We start from the raw sequence: 24,163 nt of genomic DNA on the forward strand, positions 1-24,163 counted from the left end.
CAAGTTGCTGGTTTGTAGATGCATTAGGAGCATGCTTTTCCCGTCAATTTTATTGTTTTATATTAGTTATTTATATCAAGTGTATACGAGGATTTACCCTGGATGGTATTTCATAAACTATGTAGCTGCAACCTGTTTGGAGCACACAGTTTTACACACAATTTTTATTTTGTGGGTTAATTTAAGGTTTAATCTAATTTCATTGTGAGGTCACTTTGCATAAATAGCATTGCATGAAAACTAGTGCATCTGTAGTTCTAACAATCTGTAGTCATTTACACCTGGCTTGCTAACAAATCAGATGTCATCGTACATATAAACGGGTTGGTAAATGTAGATGGTCAATCTACTGAGAACCCATTCTGAGAAGCAAGGTTTGGTGTCTGAACGCTCTTAATGTTCGTTGTTGTTCTATCTCCCTGCAGTATTAAGACAACTGTTAATATATGTCTCATTCACACTTTAAAAAAATCAGACATGATAAAAATTACAGTCATAAGGGGGATGGTAAATACTCTAGTTCATGTTTCTGATATCAAAGCTTAGTTAAACAGGAAATATCAAATAATAAACAAATGACAGAAAAACAACTGTCATCCGTTATTACCAACAACAAGTAAACAAATTTTCTCTTTCTTTCAAAATTAAATTGCTATTTCCTCTTATTTTACTTTCCTTGTTTATCTTGACAAGGAAATAGATTAAACGATAGAAGGGTGTGGCCACTAGAAGGCAGCTGCCTACTCAGACCATAGGTAATTACACTTTCATGTTAACAAATCCATAATGCATGTTAATATGCATAATGTAGACATGAAATAGTGCCTACGGGTCCAACTTCTCGTGCGCTAATGTATATATTCATACCGTGATATATGACATCAAATGACTATTGTAAAAAATCAATTTTAGGGAAAACGAGAGTCGTCACTTTAAAAATAAAACTGCACCATGATGTCGTAAACATTATTTGGACAATACAGTGTACACAAATATGTTTGTGTATCCATCAAGAGGATGTTGCTGATACTACTCTTGAATATTTAAATATACAAGTTGAATGGTCAATTATATTATCAGTGCACTTTATTAAAACAAGATGTCTATGACAGACCAGGTTTTGTATTAACTGAAAAAGTACACGTTCCCATGGGACTATTTTTACTTCTGTTCTACAGAGAATACACAGGAACTTCACACATTCTTTACGATGTGAACATATATCTCATGCCTTAAGGTGGAAAATGTGTAAAGATTAAACACACATCCAGGTAAAATAAGCACCTGCTTGAGTCGATGGCTATTTTATAACACGTCATATAATTTACAATGGGGATAACACATATGTCGGAAGTAAAATACCAACTTCGTTTATATTCTTTGAAAAAGCTAGTTTTAAAAGTTTCTTTTTTTTTCAACTTAAAATACATTTTAACGTTTTATCACAACTTATATTGCAATCTATTTTATAAATGGACTCTGTCTTTTAAAGGTTGATTGATTGTATCCTATATACTGATGCTTAAATTAATATTCATAACGGGATTATTTTCAGTATTAAACGGTACAAATCGAGAGGCCAATGGGCAACAACGCTCTTAGAAAATATATTTGATTTCGACCTGATAGGAATTAATTTTAAGAGGGTTTGATGGCCTCTCGAATAGATTATTTCATTTCAATAAAAGGTATCTATATGTCCACAATCATTGCTGACTGCTATAGATATACATACCTTTAACCTATCATCCTGATAAATAGATTGGACCTATAGTCGCTCGTTGACCTTCAGCCTCTTTGTATTTAGCTTAAGTGTACAACCTCATACTTGACGACTACTGTTAAATTTATTTACTGTTCCCCATTTTATCTATCTTATCTGAAAAAAACCCATGTGCTGACATTCTTTTAATTAAACACCGATAATTTAGTTTCAGTGGAAGTTGAAGAAGCAATTAAAAGATTGTTGGAAGCTTCTTTGATTTTTAATTTATATTCTCTTAAATGTATGCTTGTACATAACGATGTAATTAGTACAGAAATGGACGTTTATGATAAAGTGGGTATTTTATTTGTAGATAGTGTAAGTAACGAATAAGACTCAGGTAGCAAGAAAACATCCACAAGTATGTTTAAAAGTTTAACCTTAAGTTAGGTTTGGATGTATACATATAGATTTAATTGATGCACTTATCTTTTCGCGAACATTTTACTTTGATGTCGTAAAACACGTATTTCCCTAGTAAATTAATTTAAAACAAAGTACGCTCAAATAATGACTGCCAAATCTATTAACTGTTAGGTACTTAAAAATAAGATAACCAAAGTGTATAAAACTTGACATATAGATAAGCAATTTAACTGATGATATTATGTAAATCACATTTCATGTAAATTAAAAAAAAATCTTCTTATTTGGACGCCTAGGTCTTGTAGGTTTGGATTACTGAAAAAATTGCAAGCTTTCAATGTTTGACCTGTTAAGCTGTATTTCAATATTCTCTACAAAATGTAGGAATTTTAAATACCCCCTCCCCTTAAAAACCCTGGCATATATCCCCAACCACGACAAATCCAAATTTTATATCATCCGATCGATTTCCTTCAAGAATATTGATTTTCCAACTGTTATACCTTGCACATGCTTTGAAATTTTAATATAAACAAACCTTGCGTCCTTTTCCCAGAAAAGTTTTGGATGACTTGATTATATCACCTACTTTATTAAATTGAGAAGGTTTTGGAAAATAATCAAGGTAGTTTCAGTTTATAAGGTTGCGTAAGTGATCATGAATTGTATGAAGATTGATCACTGCTGCATGCCTTCTGCGACAAGTATCTTCCGGAAAATCTTAGTTATACTCAGTGAATAAAGTACGAGGGTCAATCAACGAACACGAAGATAATGTGACTGTCTATTACATATTTTTAAAAAATTCATAACCAATAAATTAATTTATGCAGCAACACTTATTTTATTTATTTTTATCTTATTTGTATTGATATGATGTTTCATTTCATTTGATAAACGGCTTTTTTTTAATTTGTTACCCGGTTAAAATGTTTCAATGTTTTCTTAAAACGTCATGTTTTGTCATAACGATTGGAACATCCAAAACATGACGTCATGATTGCGTACGCACAATTGAAAAAAAATTACGAGAAACGGCACTATGCCACTTGACATTTTATTTGCTTACATTTGTTCGAGAATTTAATTTCGTTCTTCGAAATTTTCATTTATTCCGTTTATCTCATCGTTTACGGAAAACCATGAACTTTAGATGACGTTACTTATTCTTTAGAACAAATATGAACTAATATTTATTTTCTGTTCGGGCTTTTTGATGTTCAAAAATCAATTACCATCACCCCATCAAAATATATTACACACTAATGTGTAAACACCTGTGTGCAAATACCATTTGCAGTAATATTTTGATCATTATTTTATTACAGTTAAGAGAATTTCCATTGCTTGATATTCGACCTTTCCCGAGTTAACTCCATACTGTTTGCACTTGTCGTTGCGCCGTGAGGTCCGGCAGCGTTAACGTTTTCAGTCAATATTAATGAGGACTAGATCTAACTGTATTGTGTAACTAATTTCTGTTAAACGAAACAATATATACCGTCGTAGTGTAATACATAGAATAATCATGACAAAACTTAATTTAAAGATTCAATGATATTTGGTTTTAAACCTAATTTAAAGAAATATTACTATCGACATTATATGGTTTATATTGACATAACACAAAATTTGACCGTGCGCAATGACCTATTTTTTTTTCAGAATTCTATTTTAAATGATGCTTAAAAATATAGGAGTAATGATATGATGAATGGTTTCTATGTACAAAATGTATATTTACAAACATTTTAGTCTGATGTCTAGACTTGAAACACATCATCTGAATCCTTATTTCTCATTAAACAAGAAAGCTCATGCATTCGAATATCATACATTCAGTCTCACAAATAAAGGTATTTCTACACTGAATAACAATGGATGTTTTTCATCTAAGAAGGATTTCTGAAACTCTATTTACACACTATCAAGTACACTCATAATGTGTTATCAAGTCGACATGCAGTAAGTCTGATGGAGGGTCACCGGCATCCGGTGAAAACATTCTACAGAGCAAGATAATTTGTTGAAGTACTCTAATAAAGTGTGTAACTTTGCTTAGACAGAAAAACAGTGGGACATTGGCGAAAGATCAGATTATCTTAAAGCTGAAGAGTTTCTTTACAAAAATATTAGAGAAATGCAAAGATAAAAGCAATATAAAGTCTATAAAACGAGCATGGACTTTAACCTCTACGTCATGGGTTTTGCATAATACCTGTTCCTTCCAATAAGACCTTAGACAAACCATGTCTTACAATCCAATCATCTCTGATATTAAAATGTATCTTTTGTTTTAAACCAATTGAAAAAAATCCAAAACATTTTAAATTACAACAATGATGTTATTTCTTTGACACAGAGATAACAACATAAAGAAAACATTTTGGATCACTTCAAATCGTCCTCTATTTTTGCATCAGCCACTGTGTCTGCTTCACTGAAGTTTAATGATAAGATTTGAATATCTTTTACTGTACAAATAAACAATTAAAATTGGGCACAAGGTCAGAAACTTAGACAGTGCTTTCCCTAATCCTCCGTAAAAATCTGATTCTTTGAAACTTGAGATTATTAAGTTCATTTTATTGAATTCTTATGTTTTATTAAAATTTAAATGTTCTGATGTATCCTATAAGATTACATGGTTAAGGTCGTCAATATAGGCAACCGCCCCTTTTAATATACTCAAATCAGAATGGGTGAGCATTTAGACGAATAAATCCAAGATGCCTAAAAGTGTTCCCACACAAATTACAAGTAAATACTAACATCATATTAAACATGTTCTTGAAAGTAATGCTAGTGAAACGTTTTTAAAAATCTTTCTTTACTTTATTTCCTGATGACAAGACGACAACAATTCCACACTATTAGGTGTTTTCTTATAAAGCGTGTTTATCCTTCAGGCTAATTACTCCATTAAGAGGTAACTCTGTGAGGTTACCAAATTACGACACAGTGCATGTTGAGGGTGTTTTAAATTAGGATGTATCATCTTTTTAAATATGGGAAATAAAACAGGTATTATATATCAGGATAGTGATTATTATGTAAAAAGCATATAATGGTGTACGATTGTATGATTTGTTTAGCTAGTTCTCGTGCTAGTTTTGTACGTTCTAGTCATACTTTTCCATGCACATACATTATCAATGATATATGATATCCTTAGTCTTACTCTTAAATTGTACCAATAGGGGTCGCTACAATTTATTAACATCATTATGAGTTGATGTGTCAGGTTTGGCATTACATTACATTTTGGCCTAGAAACAATGAAGTTTCGATAAGAGACCAGTTTACTTTGGTATTGAAGGGCTAAGCTTGCATATTTAAAAGTTGTGTTGTGACATAAATTAAAATGATATGTAGTATCTGCAGGGGGTCATAGAAATCAAACGATCGCCAACCACGGGATTTGCAAAAAATAAATTCTTTCTGGTGGGAATGTTGATAAAATTTGTCCTATACAGGTCACTCAGCCACTTCAAACATTTTTAACGTTGTCAAAATATTTTAATTGCCTTTAGATGTTGTAACTTTGTAAAGATAAAACACTAAAGTAAAACAAAAAAAAACCCAGCACCTGCACAGCTGAATGTCTTCTTTTATAGTCCACGTCATTTGTGGCCTACAATTAGTTAAAAATGTCATAAATGTTGTTAGGTTAATGTTGTTATGATTTGTGGTCACAAGGTGAGTTACTGTATAACTATATGTCCACATCAACAATAGAGTAGTGATAAATCATAGAAGGGTTGGTATATTTGGCTACTCCCTTGCATGTCTTTTACCAACACTATAAAATGATATGCCAACAATGGGAAGCGATACCTATTAGAATTAAAATATGAACTTGGTTAAAGGTGGTGCTCACATCTAAATTAGAATTTCAATCAATTTTCAAATCATAATTGTCAAAAAAAACAATTTTCTAATCATGGAAGCTAATACCTTATGGCGATAAATATATATCATTTTTGCAATCAGTGTAAGGTTATCATTGTATAATTAGGAAAAATATGACCTAAACAACTAGAATTTTGAAAATTACATCCTTCAAATAATATCCTTACGACAGGTAACCTAAAAGTTGCATAAATCTGCAAGTCCGTAAACATACCATAGCTCCTAGACTTGGTGTTTGCTAGAGTAAATGTTTCTATTCATATTACATTCGGTTTTTAAATAGCTGAAGAGTTTATGTATTTTTGGTAATATTTGTATTTTTTGAAAAAAAAATGTGAATGTAACAATGTATTTTGATTTCATACCGATTGATTTTCTCTGACTGTTCATATGTCACAAAAAGGTTTTTGTTACTTTTTTCAATTTTATATTTCTTTCAACTTGAATATTATTATAAAAAATAAAGTAATTATCTTTATTTAATTCAATTTCAAATAAGAACGTCTGAGGTTTAAACATAGTTTCCAGTATATTTTTGTAAGTAAAGTTATTTAGATATTCAAACTTTTGTACGATATTTAAGCCCTGAAAATGATTGAAGAAATGTTACTGGCCTAACAATATGTGTATTCTTTTGAAATATAATTTTAATTTTAATTTGAACGCTAACAATTTAACAACGTAAAACTTACTCAAATGTTAGATATACATGTTAATGCATTTCATATTTTGATGAAATACATATATTTAATATATCCATTCATTCACACACCATATTGGAAACTATGCTTAAAAACATAGTTCTAACAGACGTATTCTTTATTTTTGTGGAACAAACCGGCATATTTGAATTTTATATCACATGACGTATGTAATCGATGTTTCCAAAATAGACCAAAATCATATTATGTACAGATCTAAGCAACATTTTAATTGATTTCATCGCAAAACGACCTTATAGATAGTAACCCTTTCATAATTGATAGAACTCCTCAATAAAATACTTTTATCGCTTCAACGAAACATCATAAATATCTTATTATTGACGAGGTCAAACAAATATGAATATTTAATAACATGCAGTGCATGCTTGTGCAACTCAAGTGTTAACAGAACGATAACTCTATGTTCCTGATCATCTAACTTCCGTTGATAGCCTTTTTATATAGATAATGAGATTATTGAACATAAGGAAAGTAACATTAAGATTGTGGATTTTAGTTTAGTATATTTCATAATTTTATAGTTTGAATAGGTCTTATGCCTTTACTATTATTTGACAAAAGTGGGGAAAACAGAAATTTGATCTAGCCGTAAAGTGCCATCATATAATATAATACGATATTATATGTTGTTATACTTTCATGTTAAATACTGAAATCTGATTGGTTAAAACGCAGTTAATAATATTTACTATTACCCTCAGCGTTAGCAACGCACTTGGCAACGGGTAACATTAAAAAATGTTACATGCGCGAAAATTATGCGCGTACGGTTCGCTGTAGAATTCACGTTATTCCTATATAAAAGCAGTAAAATTTTCTTAAAATTTTTTAAAAAGACATTCAGTATAACAAAATAAATAGTGCCTATTTGGGAGGATAACAGTTGAAATTGACACCCCTCGAAAACCATTGTCAACCTCCGCTTCGCGTCGGTTGACAATGGTTTTCTCGGGGTGTCAATTTCAACTATTACCCTCCCAAACAGGCACTATTTATATAATATATTATAAGTGATCAAAATCAAAAGTCCAAAGGAAATTTACAAACCAGGATCAGGTGCCTTGGAGGAATGAACATCAACTGCTGACTGGTCACATCCGCCGTGTGCTCTGTCGTAATTGAAAAAAAGGCAAAAATCTTTAGACAATTAGGTAAGTAATTATGGTCTTACAACAAGTAAGAAAAAGACAGTCAGCATGCAACCAAGTGGAAGATAGTATTTGCTGACAAGGTCGTTGTATCGACCATAGAACTTGCGAAAAGATGACTTCAAACGAAATTGTTGAGTCCTGTTTTATCAACTTGTTTGTCAGTAGCCTGCCTCGCCTCAGAAACTGTCCATTCATAGAGCATGCCCTTGCTTACCGAATTAACTGAGAGACAAAAACTAAATATGCAGGATGGATAAAAAATGTAAATATTTCCCAAAATGAAACTCTGTGAGAAATCTGCTTTCGTCCCTGTGAATTTTTCTGAGTGAAAAATGATAATGTGTCAATGAAGATATATTAAACATTTTCCCTTTCATCGATTTCAATTGCACTTCTTTCACAGATATGTGTATTATTATTATTAATCGTCTAATTGTGCTGCACACATATCTTGACATATTTTAGATGTGATGTACCCCGTCAGAAGTATACCCCTGCAAGCAGACGCTATGTATTTGGAATATACAAGGAGCAGGAATTACAGGCAGTAGGATGTAAGATATAAGATGGGTCTGCTTCACACTTCAGTGCGTACAGTTGATCTCAAAGGCAATTTCCAAGTAAACCCAAAGTAAACCCCAAGTGGCCCCAAACTTTTTAAAAAGCAAACCCAGAGTGAACCACAAGTAAACCCCAAGAGTAAACCCGAGGTTTAGTTGGGGTTTACTCTGATGTTGGGTCGGGTCTGATCGGTACCGTATAAGGTCAGTACTATTTAATTTTTTTTCATACACTAATCACGAAAAAAAGGTTTAAGAACCAAGTTTAATGAGTAGAATACTTAAAAAGTATTTTAGATTAACAAAAATTGACTGTAAGATGAACATAATAAACATCGTATATAGCGATTTCCAAACACTACAATGTGTTTAATGAAATTCAGTACACATTTCAATACATGCATAACGTTTGTTTCTAAAGTTTATGCAATTGTATATATATGTTCGATTTCTATGCTGTTTCTTTGCAGTTCCGAATAAACCGGTTCAATAGATACTGATTTCGTTTTGTGAAATCTATATCTGTAAACAACGTTAACTATGATAATTGTTAGAAGAAGGACGACAACCACGACCAGTACAATGATAATGACGTCATTTGTTGACTGACGTATGACCGTTATGTATTTTGTTGGACACGATGATGTTTGGTCAGTAATCTGCTGACTTGTTGAAGAAATCGGACGAGTGTTCACATGTATCGAGAAAGGAAATTTATCCGAAGTCTGTCCATTACTTCCCGTTGCCTGAAACAAAACATAAAAAAGAAGAATCAATTGATGTAATTAAACACTAAAACCCCAAACCAGACCAAGAAACTTATAAAAACAAATTTACAACAACCACCCCCTCCCCAAATTGAAATAAACAGGACAATTTGTATATAAGATTAAATATCAATTTCACTTAACGTCCAAATTTGCCCCGCCCAACGACCCAAACTCATGATGCAGAGGCTATGAATAACACAATTTTTGTAAAGAGATTCATGAACATCATAATCATACATTCATTAATCTCTTACAAGTGAAAGTAAAAAAAGGATTTTCAAAGATTAAAAACATATTTACTATATGGCCATTAAACCCATTTAGTGCCCGAATCCCTGATTTTATAATTAAAGTAGTTAGTTTTCAGGGCTTAACGAACATTGCATTATCATGCATTTGGTTTTAATGAAATAAAAGAAATAGTTCACGGACGACGCCTGACGCATCACGGACATAGACTATTGTTATACTTTCATGTTAAATACTGAAATTTGATTGGTTTAGACGCAGTTCATAATCTTTTCTATTACCCTCAGCGTTAGCAACGCACTTAGCAACGGGTAACATTAAAAATTGTTACATGCGCGAAAATTATGCGCGTACGGTTCGCCGTAGAATTCACGTTATTCCTATGTAAAAGCAGTTAAGTTTTCTTTAAAATTAAGACACTCTGTATAACAAAATAAATAGTGCCTGTTTGGTAGGATAACAGTTGAAATTGACACCCCTCGAAAACCATTGTCAACCTCCACTTCGCGTCGGTTGACAATGGTTTTCTCGGGTTGTCAATTTCAACTGTTACCCTCCCAAACAGGCACTATTTATATAATGACAATTGTTACCAAAGTGGCTCCGCTGACCTAATAAAATCTTAAACATGAATTTTATTTCAATCAAGAAGATATTCACGTTTTTTTTTTAGAGTTATCAAAGATTGAATAGGACCAAGACACCTACCTCTCAGTAGAACTTTACCTGCATTATCACTGTCACAGTAAAGTCCGATTCCTCCGCATATCCCGAGAAATTTGCAAATGACTGTGGTAGAACGAAGGTTCCATTCTCAAACCGGATGTTGTCGCTGTACTTCGTAGGATAGACTGTCGGATTCAATTCACTTGTAATTAACAATGCTATTGACACTGATTACAAACAAAATACGAGATTAAATATAACTATAAATACTCACCATCCATATCATAGACAACATTTGACCCAAGATATATTGCTTTAATGGCGGGTGGGTTTGTAGGTATAAGACCCTGAAATCATTGAGAACAAATCAAAGATGTACGTTTTGGGGGAAAGAAATACACACATACGTCAAGATTAATTTGAAGACAACTAATGAAAATAGGTTTCCAGTTGGACGGTTGACTGATTTACCTGATGAGTAATGTGAACAAAAGTACTGAGAGAAGACAGTGGACATTTTAAGCACACGTTGGAACAATCACTGTTAACAAACACTGGAGGAGCATCATCAATGTTGATAAAGGCCACACTCAGAGATATGAATGTTTTGTGTAGGCCATCCTTAATAAAATAAAATTGAAATAATGATAAACAATAAATAGAGGACAATAATGAAATAAAGATGTTATAGAATTAAATAATATTAAATAAATGTGTAATTTGCATTTACATAAACTTTTAAAAGCCAATTGCGATATGTAAATGTAAATTACCTCAGCAGTTATGTTAAGGAACCCTCCTTCCTTTCCTATTCCACACTGTATGGTTGATTCTTCGTAATCAAATTGTTTGGTCTGATAGAGATATCCAGTTGTGCTGTTTACAGTGAAATATTCACTTGCATCTTTCTGAATTGAAAATAACGGTGTAACAAAAGTAATTAATCTTATTACTATATATGTACCTTGTTGAATTTAGCAAAAATATCTGTATATTTTTTAGATGTTTTGATACAAAGAAAAATTATAATGATTGTTCATAATTTAGTTAAGAAAATTCAAAATGATATAACTTTCATTTAAGAGGATAGAGAGCTAAAAAAATAACTCACGAGAGCCCTTTTAGGTTTTTTAAATGCTTTTTTCAACTATAATGTATCGTTTTGAAAATGAAATATTTACTATTTAAAGTTGGAACAAATCTTTATATTATTAAACAGTTTTTAAAGATCTATATAATATTAAAATGGCCACTTTCATTCAGTCCTCTTTAGTAAATTATAGGAAAAAATTACTTGAGTGGTCATTTTAAAAGGATTATCAACAAATAGTCAACAATTTTAGCATTCGTCGATTAGAACAATACTCAAATAATAATCTGATTAAATCACTTAAACAGAAATATCAAACCACGTTATGCAGTTTATCAATTTGCCTATAAAAACTTAAATATTTGATGCGTAGAGTGTTTTTACATAGTATATTTTGCAACACAGTTATTGATTCATCTTACAATATACAAGCCTAAGCGAAAGACAGGGCTTGCAATGCATTGTTTTGCTATTAAACCGTACTGTTTTCTTTGTTATTTGTAGGGATAACAATGTTTTACCGGTTAACCGGTTACTCGATCAGACTGACGATAGTCAGTTACAAAATCAATAATCCTTTAGTCGCATTAAAACATTTTATACTTTGACGCAAATTTATTTACATCTTTTGAAACATTGATATCTGAGGTTAAATGTAAATTGGAGACAGTTAAGACCCCGAAAAAAAATTGTTCAGAAGGCGTTATTTAAAATGACTATTAGACAACCTGCATGTCTGTTCACCATTTATCTAATCATGTATGAATCGTATTAAAATTAAGAGTACAATTACAATTATAAAAGTATTAATTGTCCCCACTTTCAGTGTTTATATCTTCCTTTTTTCATTTATTATGACATTAATTCATTGAAATGACTGCAAATGCCTTTGTTTATGTTAATGCATATGCATGTAAATACAATAATGATGATGAATACTTCAAATGGAACATCTTTGTCGTAATCGGGGAAAAAACCTCGGAAAAGTCCGTAGACAATTAGGTGATTGATTATGGTTTAACATTTAGTATAAAAAACGTCAGTCAGCATGCGACCCAGTGGAAGATTGTATTTACTGACAAGGTTTTCAAAGCAGACGGTTGATAGTCCTGTTTTATCAACTAGTTTGTCAGTAGCTTCCTTCGCCTTAGAAACTGTTCATACGAAGAGCATGTCCTTACGTATCGAATCAAATGAGAGACAAAAACACCATATGCAAGTGATGAAGGTATATTGCTACATAAGTAAGGAAAGTTGACTATAGAAAAATTGAAATCATTGCGTTTATCATAAAGTTTTGTTGTTAGGTTACCATTAATGTCCGTTTCCAGTAAAATATCCAAATATGAAACAGATGACACAGACTCTGTGGTATCTTTTAATTCAACTTCACCGGGATAAATTGAGTCGACGTAAGTATGGAAATAACAATTTAATTTAGTTAATTTAGTTAATTGATAATACGTCGTCGATATACCTGAATGTTGGGTTAAAGACCACGGCGAGTGTTTCATTTTTTTCACGTACAAGTTTTTGAATAAATTCTGCTTCATAAGAATACAAAAATAGATCCGCTAACAATGGGGCACAATTGGTACCTATGAAAATTCCAACAGACTGTTTGAAGACTTGATTTCCAAAAACTGCATACATGTTGTCTATCAGAAACTCAATCATCTTTTTAATGTCAACTTCAGAGGACTTGTGTGTACAATTAGAATAATTTTTAACAAAATAGTTTTTTAGATTTCCAATGACAAGGTAAGCATGTTTATGACTTCCATTTTTATGGAAGAAACAACTATCGATGATATCAAAAAACCTAGATTTTAATTTGTCTTGAGGAATGGTTGCATAAAGCGTTGAAAAACGTTTTGATGCTATTGATTTTGGTAAGATTTAAAGATCCAAAGGTCTTTATGTCAGAATTGAACCAAAGGGTGAGAGACTGTGCCCTACAGGATTGGAACTCAAAGTTAGACAATTCACCAAAGTGTGCTTTCTATGTGATGTTCAAAAAACAACTTACATGTGAGAGTTACCTCACCTTTCTAAGCTACCCCTTAAAACAGGCATTAGCCTCTTTCAGGTGTTCCTTACATAAATTACGTATTGAAGAAGGTAGATTTGAGGGAATTGATAGTGCGGATAGATTTTGTCAACTTTGTAATTTAAGACAAATTGAAAATGAAGTACATTTTCTATTTCACTGTCCAATGTTAGCGGACTTAAGAAGAAATTTTTTATTTCACTGTCCATCAGAAAGAAAAAAGGTTCCAATTTGTATTGACCAGCTTTTTAACAGCAATGACCAAAATGTCATCAAATGTACAGCAATTTTTATCAAAAAAGGTCTGTCAATAAGACAAGAAATGTTAACTCTATGACAATCTATGTCAAAACAATACAGTATTGTTACAAATTTTGTATGTATATGCATTATGTATATAACATGTTTATGTTGCATATTAATATGATGCCTAGATGTACAGTGGGCAATGGCCTTTAAGTACCAAATAAAACATCTTATCTTATCTTATCTTGGTAAGATTTTTTGATCTCAAAGTATTTAATAATTCTTTAAAGTTTTTTAATATCCATATCTGATTTACACCACTTCTGGAGTATATCGTTGTGCAGTACTCTTGACGTTTCTCCTTCACCACTGTAATAATTTTAGTAAGGTTTAATAGAACATTGACTGGAACCTGCTATATATCTCTGTTTGTAAGGACTTTTGTGAAGCTTTGGAATCTAGTACAAATTAGTTAAATCAAATTCATTTTGTGTATCGGAGATATTAAAGATATCCATTACAGATTTATAATTTTGAAATATTTCCTGCTTGGAAAGGCTGCTATGGGTGTAAGGAGGATTACCATGTGTAGAATCAAAACCTAGTTCTTTGAAAATGCAATTAATATATTATGCCTTACAAACAAAGACAATGGTGTTACTTGCCTTTTCAGCAGGGACCACTACATACTGATTGTGCAATCGAAGTTTAAAAATTCATGGAATTTTTCTTTATTTTTTAAAAATATTCAATGGCCATCAACTCAAAAAGTAGGTCACTGAACTGCTTTTTTGAAAGTGATAAATAACACTACAATAAAAGTATAACTATTGTATACAATAGATGTTTTTTTATTATCATCAGTGGAATTTTTTTTTCATTCTGAGTAAATGTCATCCTTAACTTAATTAACATCACCAGTAATGTCGTGTCCGACAGGACTATAGTTGTAGAGTGAAGAAGAACATGAGCACATTGGAGGATTATCTTTCAGATGTTCGATATTAAGGTCTTGTAGAGTTTATATTCTATATATATATATATTCTATTTATTCTTATAATCTGCTATTTCCTCTCGATTGGTCCACGTTTGAAAAGTGGAACCAATTTCAAGAACACTTGTATAAACAGAAACATTTTGATACAAGTCAATACTTATACGTGTACCTCCACGCTTGAGTATTTTGATATGCTGAGGAATAAACGTTCTTTTGGACAATCCCGGTCTTTAAAGTAATCAAATAGCCGATGTAGAAACAATGGCACAGACACATTTCCCTACAGAGAAAGATGTCAAATGTCATAACATTCCGTACATTGTCAACAGAATAGCTTGTCCATTGATTTTATCATGTATATCTAACTATTACTCACAGAGTAAATTGAATGATTATTACATCACATTATTATTTCAAATATTATATATATTTTAATAAACATAGGTAGGAGTTCTGGCGGGAAAACTGACCTCAGATATCTGGATGTCAGGAAGTTTTTCGGCTTCAGGTGGGTTGTCGTTGACTTGTCGCACATGAAATGTTACCCAATGGATAATCTAGACCCATTGCAGGTAAAATGTAAAGACAAATTCATTATTTAGAGACATATTTATGTATTTATATATTTACAATTAAGATTGCATAACTAGATATTGAACTCAGATACATTTTCTAAATCATGGACTTACAACGCTGGATTGTACAATTAAAAAAAGAATGAATAATTTTTTTTTAAACGGGTTAGTTACTATAGGTTTTAATTTTTTATATTTATAAAGTTGTATTGTGTTTGCTGATAATAAAACAGACACAAATTTACATTTTTTGACAATCTTTGTTCTGAAAATCCCCGTTCTATAAACAATGTTAAATCAGATCAGTTGAGAAAAGTAGACCCGGCAAAAAATTTATTGATGCAGGTTTCAAAGAATTTTTTCGACCGATCAGAAGCGTCAATATCTTATCAAACTAACAAATATTAAATGATTGGAAATTTCATTCAGCAGGATTTTTCTGTGTGTGGGCGATAAGAACTGTTACTCATGTTAAATTTACCTATATGTTTAAAAAAATAAATACAGCCCAAGTCTAATTTGTACGGAAGCTCATTGAGGCCAGTTCAGTAAATAAATTAATTTATATTGCGTTAAATCGCAATAGTTATTGCGTTTTAATGCAATCTTTTGCGTTTATTCGCAATGTATTTTGCGTTTAAACGCAAAAGATTGCGATAAAACGCAAAAAGTTATGCGATTAAACGCAAAGTGGATTGCGTTTAAACGCATTGTTTTGCGTTTAAACGCAATGTATTGCGTTTAATCGCAAAAGTATTGCGTTTAAACGCAAAATAAATATTGCGTTTAAACGCAAAGCTATTATTGCGTTTAAACGCATTTTTTTGCGAATAAATGCAAACGTTTTTGCGATTAAACGCAATAGTTTTTGCGATTAAACGCAATAGTTTTTGCGATTAAACGCAATAATTTTGCGATTAAATGCAATGATTTTGCGATTTAACGCAATGATTTTTGCGTTAAATCGCAATTAATTCCTTTGCTTATATATAAACTTAGTATATGCACCAAGTTCGTGATTTGATGACACCACTTGACACATCACAAAGACTCAATTTCTGGTTTTCACTTATAATGAAATAGTAAGTTGTCATAACTTGAAAGCATCAGGCACTTCTAAGCAAACGTATCCTGAAAAGAAGGATCGCGCTATAAATAAATACAAGAGAAAAATAAGTCTTTGCTTATATTTGTTTCCAAATTCTTCCTTAGAGATGAAATGCAAAATGGCTATTGATGGATGCACCAGTGATGTTTGCTTGCCGGATACTTTGTATCTAGACTGTGAGAAACAGTTGGATTGAAAAAACGGAAAAGACTCCATCGCAAAGAGCATTATGCCAAGGGGCCTTATAAATACAGGCATGTCGATTCGTGTGACAAATAAAACAAATGGAACTTGAACAAACAGTTGCATTGATGGCTATACTATGAAAATTTATTGTCTCCAAGATATTACCAAATTGAATAGGTTATATAACCTTTTCAAAAAGTAAAATCATCTATTTGAATAGGTGATTGCATCTATTCACACTCAAAGAGTGATACATGTAGCATGTTTTTTTAAATATGTGATATCCCTTGTTCACATCACAAGATAAAGAAGTGATTGATAGGTAATAATACCAATTCTTATAAATGCTATCACTTTTTCAATAGGTGATATCACTAATTCAAATCAGTGATATAACAATTACAATAAAAAATAATTTCTTTTGCGTTTAAACGCAATAACTATTGCGTTTAATCGCAATCTTTTGCGTTAAATCGCAATACTTTTGCGTTTAAACGCAAAACTTTGCGTTTAAACGCAAACCTTTGCGTTAAAACGCAATGTTCTTTGCGTTAAAACGCAATAGCTATTGCGTTTAATCGCAATCTTTTGCGTTTAATCACAAAACTTATTGCGATTTAACGCAAAAGATTGCGATTAAACGCAATAGTTATTGCGTTTAAACGCAAAAGAAATTATTTTTTTCTGCTTAGCTGGCCTCAATAAGCTTCCGTAGATTTGAGTGTCATTTGTATTGAAAAATTTGAATTCATAAGATCAGAATTTGTTTGGTTGATTTTAGTAGACTCTCCAAGTTACATTATTAATCGTTGAGTGGTGTACTTCATCCCTAATCAAAAGATAAAATTGTGAATTTGGTAAATCTACAGGTCAATGGCTTGGTGATAGAAAGAACTTTTGGGGAGTGAAAAATACAGTTGCCAAATGCAAACCTAAATACTGTAAGTACTGGCGTGTGAGTCTCCACCTCAAAAAACTAAGATGAAAAAATCAAGAACAAAACAAACAAACGCCTCTTCTATTGAATGAAAAATGACAATAACAAACTGTCAACCATCTCAAAAATCCATAAAACGACATACAAAGCAAAGCAGAGCAACACGGACCTCCAGAAAGACAGAGGTAGGATAAGGGAGTGAGCATCCTCTGCTGACGGGTCACACCCGCCGTGTGCTCTTTGTCGTAATCGGGGAAAACCCGGTAAAGTCCGTAGACAATTAGGTGATTAAATATGGTTGAATAAGAATTATGAAAAACCGTCAGTCAGCATGTGTATTGTATATGTCAGACAGAATGCCTATGGTAAAGTCTTTCATCAAGAGCATTTTCTCATCAAAAGTGACAATAATAGCGTTACCTTAGCATAACTTTTGATAAATTGGAGAATATTGAAAACATATCCTGAATAAACCTTTTCAGATTTGACAAATTAAGGCTAAACTAAAAGTTTTTATGGATGTTGACTGCGGTAGTGGTTGGGTTGAAAGTTATTCAGCAAACTTTGAAAATTATTTTAAAAGATCAAGTATTCGTTATCAAAACTATTACAAAATAAGACTATATGCAAAGCCGCACACGGTCATAGCAAAACCTATGAAAAGAATAAAACAGGCTAAAATAGGTTGTAGTTATTATCTCCGTGTGATAGTGTGTGTTTACTGACCGGATCAAGAAAATGTCGAAAACAAGTTATTCTCTGCATGAATTGTAGCTGTGGTGGAAAGCAGGTGTCGCTCGGCTACAAAATTAAAATTTGTAGACATAATGTGTAAAAAATTCACAAGATGAGGGAAAAAATTTTATGGTTCAATTTTATATCTCAAAATATAAAAAAGAATAATTAATATAGGGTATTGATTTTGAGAGTATATTGACTGCTATTAGATTTTATTGCTTCTTATTGATATAGATAAATAAGTTAATATATTTGCATGTGATATGAAATTATCATTATCGCTGTAATTTGCAAAAATGATAAATTCGTTAAATTCATATTTAAAAAACTAAATCTAAAATAAAGTGTTCGATTTATTAATTAGTATATTTGAGTTTCAAAATGATATCTTACGTTTGGCACATCCAAATCTACTTCTGACAACAGTACCAATTGATAAGTCTGTTTCACAAACGTCAGAGCAACTCGTGGTTCAATGCTTGTCACAAACCACTCTTTTGTCTGTGAGTTGGTCTCACTCGATACAAAAATTACGGACCCTATATCAACAGAAAAATAAGTTAAGCAAAATATCAACGTAACAGTGTATGTAATTAATGGCCTTTAATAGTAAAGTTACCTGAGGCTGAAGATTCGTTAAAGTAAATATTCATCGGAACTGGAAATGATAGACACCCATCACCTGTTTTTAAATAAAACGACACTGTCAGATAAATCTTTATTCCAACAAACTTTTATTGCATTACAGAGATTTAGAAAAAAAAACCCATTAAATTCCTTAACAATTGTACGATGTGAAGAAGAATATATTTATTAATTTAACAGTCATCGCAGTTAACATACCTTTACAATAAATTCTAGAACCGACCAGTAGATAAACATACACAGGAAGCAATGTTCTTCCACACCTAGTCCAAAGATGCAAAAAGCCACCCATTTTCAACCTAAAACAGCAAACATCCTGCTTGCTACCACCACGAAACATTAAATGGCATTTATTGTTTCATTGGGGCGTATTTGGTTTTTCTGCAGAATAATTAATATGATATTTGAAATGGCGGAGAAAGTTAATTGAACAAGAAATTGAACCTAAAATACATTTCCTTATATCAAATCAATCATTCCCTTTCTGATAATTAAGATACCTTACACTTGAATACGCCTTAATTCGCATTATACTACATTTAAATATTCAAACATCTGATACCATAAATATTCCAAAGTAGGTGTTTACGTTAGATTCAAGTCAATGATATGAAGAAACTTTATCTTGTAAGTAATTCATTATTTAGATTTAGGATTTGTATATTATGAACTTGATAAAAAAATTGCAAACGGAGCTATGATAATTATAATGTTTTCTAATTGATGATTTTTCATTATCTACAAAACCCCAAAATTTAAGGCTTTGAATTTTCAATGTAAATTAATTCCATTAATGTTGAAGACAAATTATATTCATTATTTAAGAAGATAGACAATTTCATAAAATACAAGATTGTAAATTGCTTATAATTCAATCATTATAGAATTAACAAGCTAGGCAATAATTTTGTCGTAGAGCAAGCTGTTGTACTTGAACAATACATTTTCCAATAACATATCGGGAACAGGAACCACGTGTATATGATATATATCAAACAATATTTAAAAAAAAATAAAAAACCAAATAACTCTCATTAACACATACGCAGGAAAATTGTGGGTAACGGTGTTGCAAATATCGTATTTCCATATGTTATTTGGGTCGGACTAAACTAGTATTTAAAACTAAAAATAAAATTCCTGTTTACATTTTATGTAACCCTAACCCTTATCCTGAACATAAATGCTACAAATTTATCCAACGATCGGTTTATTGATTCTCATTCTAGACAATATCAGCACAAAGTATGCATGATAATTTGAAAACTTACCACTGCGGATTATTACTTTTCACAACTGTACAGTAATACATCTTCTACTTTCATTTTGAATTAAAGTACTGAAGAACTGACCGGAGTTGATTTTGTCGATGTTTATTTATTTTAAAATCAATGATATGTTATTTTGCATGACAAGTACATGTAAACGTAGTTTCTAATTTGAATTACGCATATTTTTATAATATGATTTTTTTGAACTTTTTCGACTAGAATGTCGAGAAACCTCCATATGAATCATGTTAAATAATATTTAAAGATAAAATTAATTCAATCAAACTATGTATCAGTGGTAGAAATATTTCTCGCAAATTGTATGGATCCAAGCAATTATTTTATATTGAACTCTAGTCTCGTTAAACCAAGCGCTCGACTGACACCGTAAATCTCCGACAAGGGTTTACGGAGACAGCCGAGCGTCGAGTTGAACGAGACTATATTGAACTCTGGCGTAGGAATACATACGACTACAAAAAATATTTAAATTGTTCGTACCATTTAAAATCTGACTATTTTTAAGGTATTTGTAAATAAGTTTCCTTGAAAAACAATGCTTTAGCATACATCACATCGAATTCATCAATTATTTTCAAGAACTAAGTCTTGTCAGGAGCAATGATTTGTGCTGAGGTCCAAACACTGTTTCACTTTCGGTTTGTCCGAGTGACTGCATAGGAGAGTTGATTAAAAATCAACTCCCAAAAACTGAATTTTACCGGGTGTTTAGTTTCAGGTCAGGGTGCAGCTTAAGTTTTACAGGTGAGAATCATCGAGGGCTTGCAGTCTTCTTGTGGTTGTGAATGCTGATCATGCGTGCATATCAAATTATTTGACAGCAAAAAATAAATTAGTTTTAATAAAATTGAAACAGAAGCATATAAAGAACAAGAGAGTTTTTCATCATTTTTTTTTTTTACTTAATCGTTTCTTGCCATTTTTTCATATTTCACATTTCTTATATACCAATGGCGGTAAAATTAAATGATAAATGTCTCATAAATGAAACTTGCTCATTTTTGGTAATTTTTAAAACGTACAGAATAACTAAATTTTTGCGGTAAAACATGGCAATGTGAATCTATTTTATGTTAAAATAATTCGTATACTAGTTTCCGAATATATTTGTTTGTACCATTTTAAAACCATGCTTGTAGATACTTTTCCGTTACTTCACAATGTCAGATGTCCTAGCTGTTCACATCACCTTGTGGATAATGCGTATTCGACATTGTGAAAATGAAGTGTTGCAGCTGCGTTGGTATCGTATTATTGTTATAAAATAGAAGTACAAGCATTTTTTTTAATAATAGTGTACGATGCCTGCAAACCGTTATTATTTTATAATCCGCAGGCTCTCTGAAGTCGACGAACATGCCAAAGGCCGAGAAGATAAAAACTTCCATTCATAAACCGGATAATACCCTTGTACTTCGTAGGATAGACTGAAATATGTAGTGTACATGTACGAATAATAATTTTCTCACATTAAAAAGTACGTTGTAAGAAGATATTCTTGTTCCTCAAATCAAACTTTAAAGGAGATAATAAAAGACACTTCTGTAAAGTACGTACAGTAAATATAATAATTAGTATTTGATTTAAACTCAATAAAACGATTATTGAATATGCATGCGTAGTTAGAGATACAATTTATAAACTTTCATTTCCTTACTTATCATTGGTATATTTGATTCCAGGAAGTATTTTGATGAGCTTAGTAATGAAAGTCAGAATCTCGCTAGTCAAAGTTGACCTTTATCTACACATCTTGATATCTAATATGTCTTCGAAAAGGTTATTGTTGTTTTCTACAAACATATTGACAAGTCAGCTATAAACCATTGTTGTCAGTAAAGTTTGTTATGAAGAGACGCTATATTCTTAAAGTGGTGTTGGTATACCATTACATGTAAAAGCTCATGTCAAATAATTACCGGATTGCAATAACGACTTGCCTTTCCGATACGCGGAAAAACAACCCTGAATAAAAACTGCCTCGATTGTATAACGAGGATTTAATTAAATTATTAAATTATCATAAAAGAAACTTGATACAAGGAGTCGGATAACGCTGCATTTTGTTGCCACTTGCCAGGCGTGGATCATCAGATCAAAATCGAGAAGCGTCTCGTTTGACCTGACAATCCCTCCCAGGCAAATGGACGTGAAGTGATCTGACACTTTCTGATTACGTTAGTTACTATTCTGATAATATTTATTAATTTGAATATCTTTAGAAATATTTTATGACATAATTACTTACATTATTATTGAAATGACTTTCTCGAGACCAACCAATAATAGCCAAAGTAAAACAGATTCAGTCGGAATGTCTTTTCCTACTTCTCTTTCTCTTTTAGAACTAAAGTTAACAAATATTCTTTTCCGACGTAATGATATTCTATTGAATCTCGACAGAAAGATGTTTGTTAAAGAAACTATTCAACCAGTGAGTCAAGTTTAAAGCTAACAAGAAACATTATCTTCCTGTATTGTAAAATAAAGCATAGTACTTGTGTCATGATCTAAGGCCTTGATGTTGGGTCGGTAGGTAAAAACCAAAACCCTGTAGATTGATCAACAGATGAATGGTTGATTTCATAAAATACTTTAAACTAATGTTTGAAAGTGTATGATAAATCTCAGCGATAATTTCTCGCAAACAATGACATTTATCTGAGACTGATACCAAACTTAAGAATAAAAATAAAATAATGAAGTATATCTTTCTGACTAGTATTTAACATAACACTAGCAAACTAAAACTAGTAGGCTAATTGTTCTCGAACAATTAGAGGTCTTTCCACCTAATTTTTTACATGAATTGCTAGATTGCTCAATAAGGTATACAAAAAATTATTATACCTATGATACATGTTGTACTATAAAATGGGAAAACCACGAAGCTATTAATTGATAAATGGTTTTTAAAGAGATTTTTTATTATTATCAAGGCAATACTATAGAAATAGATTTAACTAACAATAGAAGGGAGTGCTCTAGAGGCTAGCTGTCTTTGAACAAAATGAATGGCAAGTTCCACTTGAGTAACCACAGGACTTGATGTGATACCTGGCTGACCCAATTGAATACCTTATTGCGCAATCCAACAAGCTATTGAAACCCTTGCTATAATTCTGTAATTCAAATGATATGAAAATTCATTAATTAACGGACTTCCAAATGACGTTGACCTTTGACCTTTATGTCATTTTGTTCGCCCAAGGTAGATGCTTCTATTCCAAGTGGTCCAAAGTCTGTACAACTAATAATAAAAAAGTTGGAAATGATTTCATAGAAATTTAAAAACTTTCAGGGGCAATAACTACTAGAAGGGGGCCTTAGATCCTTTCGGTATGAATAGATTGAAGAACCCTCCAAGTGTACTGAATACATTGGTAAAAGTTCCAAGTCTCTATCTCTTATGGTTTCAGAGGAGTAGCGATAACAAGCATTTCGTACAATAGGGGCTATAACTCTGTAATTATTCAAAAGTATGAGCCAAGGGGCTATATTTTAAATTGTCTTAAGATGTCCTACTAAATCCATCAAAAAGTTTTTCTCTACCACCCTTAACAAAAGAAATATAAAAACTTATTAATTAACAGCTTCTCAAATGTCCTTGACCTTTGACCTTTATGTCATTTTGTTCGGCCAAGGTAGACGCTTCCATCCCAAGTGGTCCGAAGTCTCTATGATAAATAATAAAGAAGTTGGAAGTGATTTTATGAAAATTGAAATACTTTCAGGGGCAATAACTACTACAAGGGGGCCTCAGATCTTTTTGGTATGAATAGATTGAAGAAACCTCTAACTGTAATGAAGACATTGGTAAAAGTTCCAAATCTCTATCTCTTATGGTTTCAGAGGAGTAGCGATAACAAGCATTTTCTTCTCAAAGGGCAATTACTCTGTAAGTTCTGGGAGTTCTTTGACACAGGGTCAATTGGTACCATAACTTTTAATGAGCAATTACATAAAGTTTAAATTGTTTGGATAACTCTAATAATAAAAAAGTCACCCCGAGCTAAATAGAAAAAAAGAAGAAGAATAAACTAGTAGACTAATTGTTCTCGAACAATTAGAGGTCTTTCCACCTCATTGTTTTTTATGTTCTAAATAAGATTGCTTCAATAGAATAAAGTAATT

At 31.8% G+C, this 24,163-nt stretch overlaps 1 protein-coding gene across 5 annotated transcripts; it reads right to left on the reverse strand.

Moving 5' to 3' along the window:
* Positions 1 to 8,790: 8,790 nt before the first annotated feature.
* On the reverse strand, positions 8,791 to 22,393 carry LOC105328197 (uncharacterized). 5 transcript variants are annotated; one of them, XM_034457820.2, is made up of 12 exons: positions 22,278 to 22,393; positions 18,936 to 19,118; positions 18,712 to 18,774; positions 18,486 to 18,631; positions 18,081 to 18,155; positions 15,019 to 15,105; positions 14,718 to 14,828; positions 10,938 to 11,072; positions 10,636 to 10,785; positions 10,439 to 10,511; positions 10,225 to 10,349; positions 8,791 to 9,225 (listed from the first exon to the last, which is right to left on the reverse strand). In XM_034457820.2, exons 2-12 carry the CDS (start codon positions 19,075 to 19,077, stop codon positions 8,902 to 8,904), a joined length of 1,431 nt encoding a protein of 476 aa, XP_034313711.2. In that variant the 5' UTR covers positions 19,078 to 19,118; positions 22,278 to 22,393; the 3' UTR covers positions 8,791 to 8,901. The 5 variants fall into 5 exon arrangements, with proteins under 5 accessions (XP_034313711.2, XP_034313708.2, XP_065941824.1 ...); XM_034457817.2 differs by lacking the exon at positions 22,278 to 22,393 and adding an exon at positions 20,009 to 20,068; XM_066085752.1 differs by lacking the exon at positions 22,278 to 22,393 and adding an exon at positions 20,009 to 20,061 and having other exon boundaries at positions 18,936 to 19,036.
* Between the last annotated feature and the right edge of the window lie 1,770 nt (positions 22,394 to 24,163).

This window comes from Magallana gigas, chromosome 5 (assembly GCF_963853765.1).
Source record: "Magallana gigas chromosome 5, xbMagGiga1.1, whole genome shotgun sequence".
Lineage (NCBI taxonomy): Eukaryota > Metazoa > Mollusca > Bivalvia > Ostreida > Ostreidae > Magallana > Magallana gigas.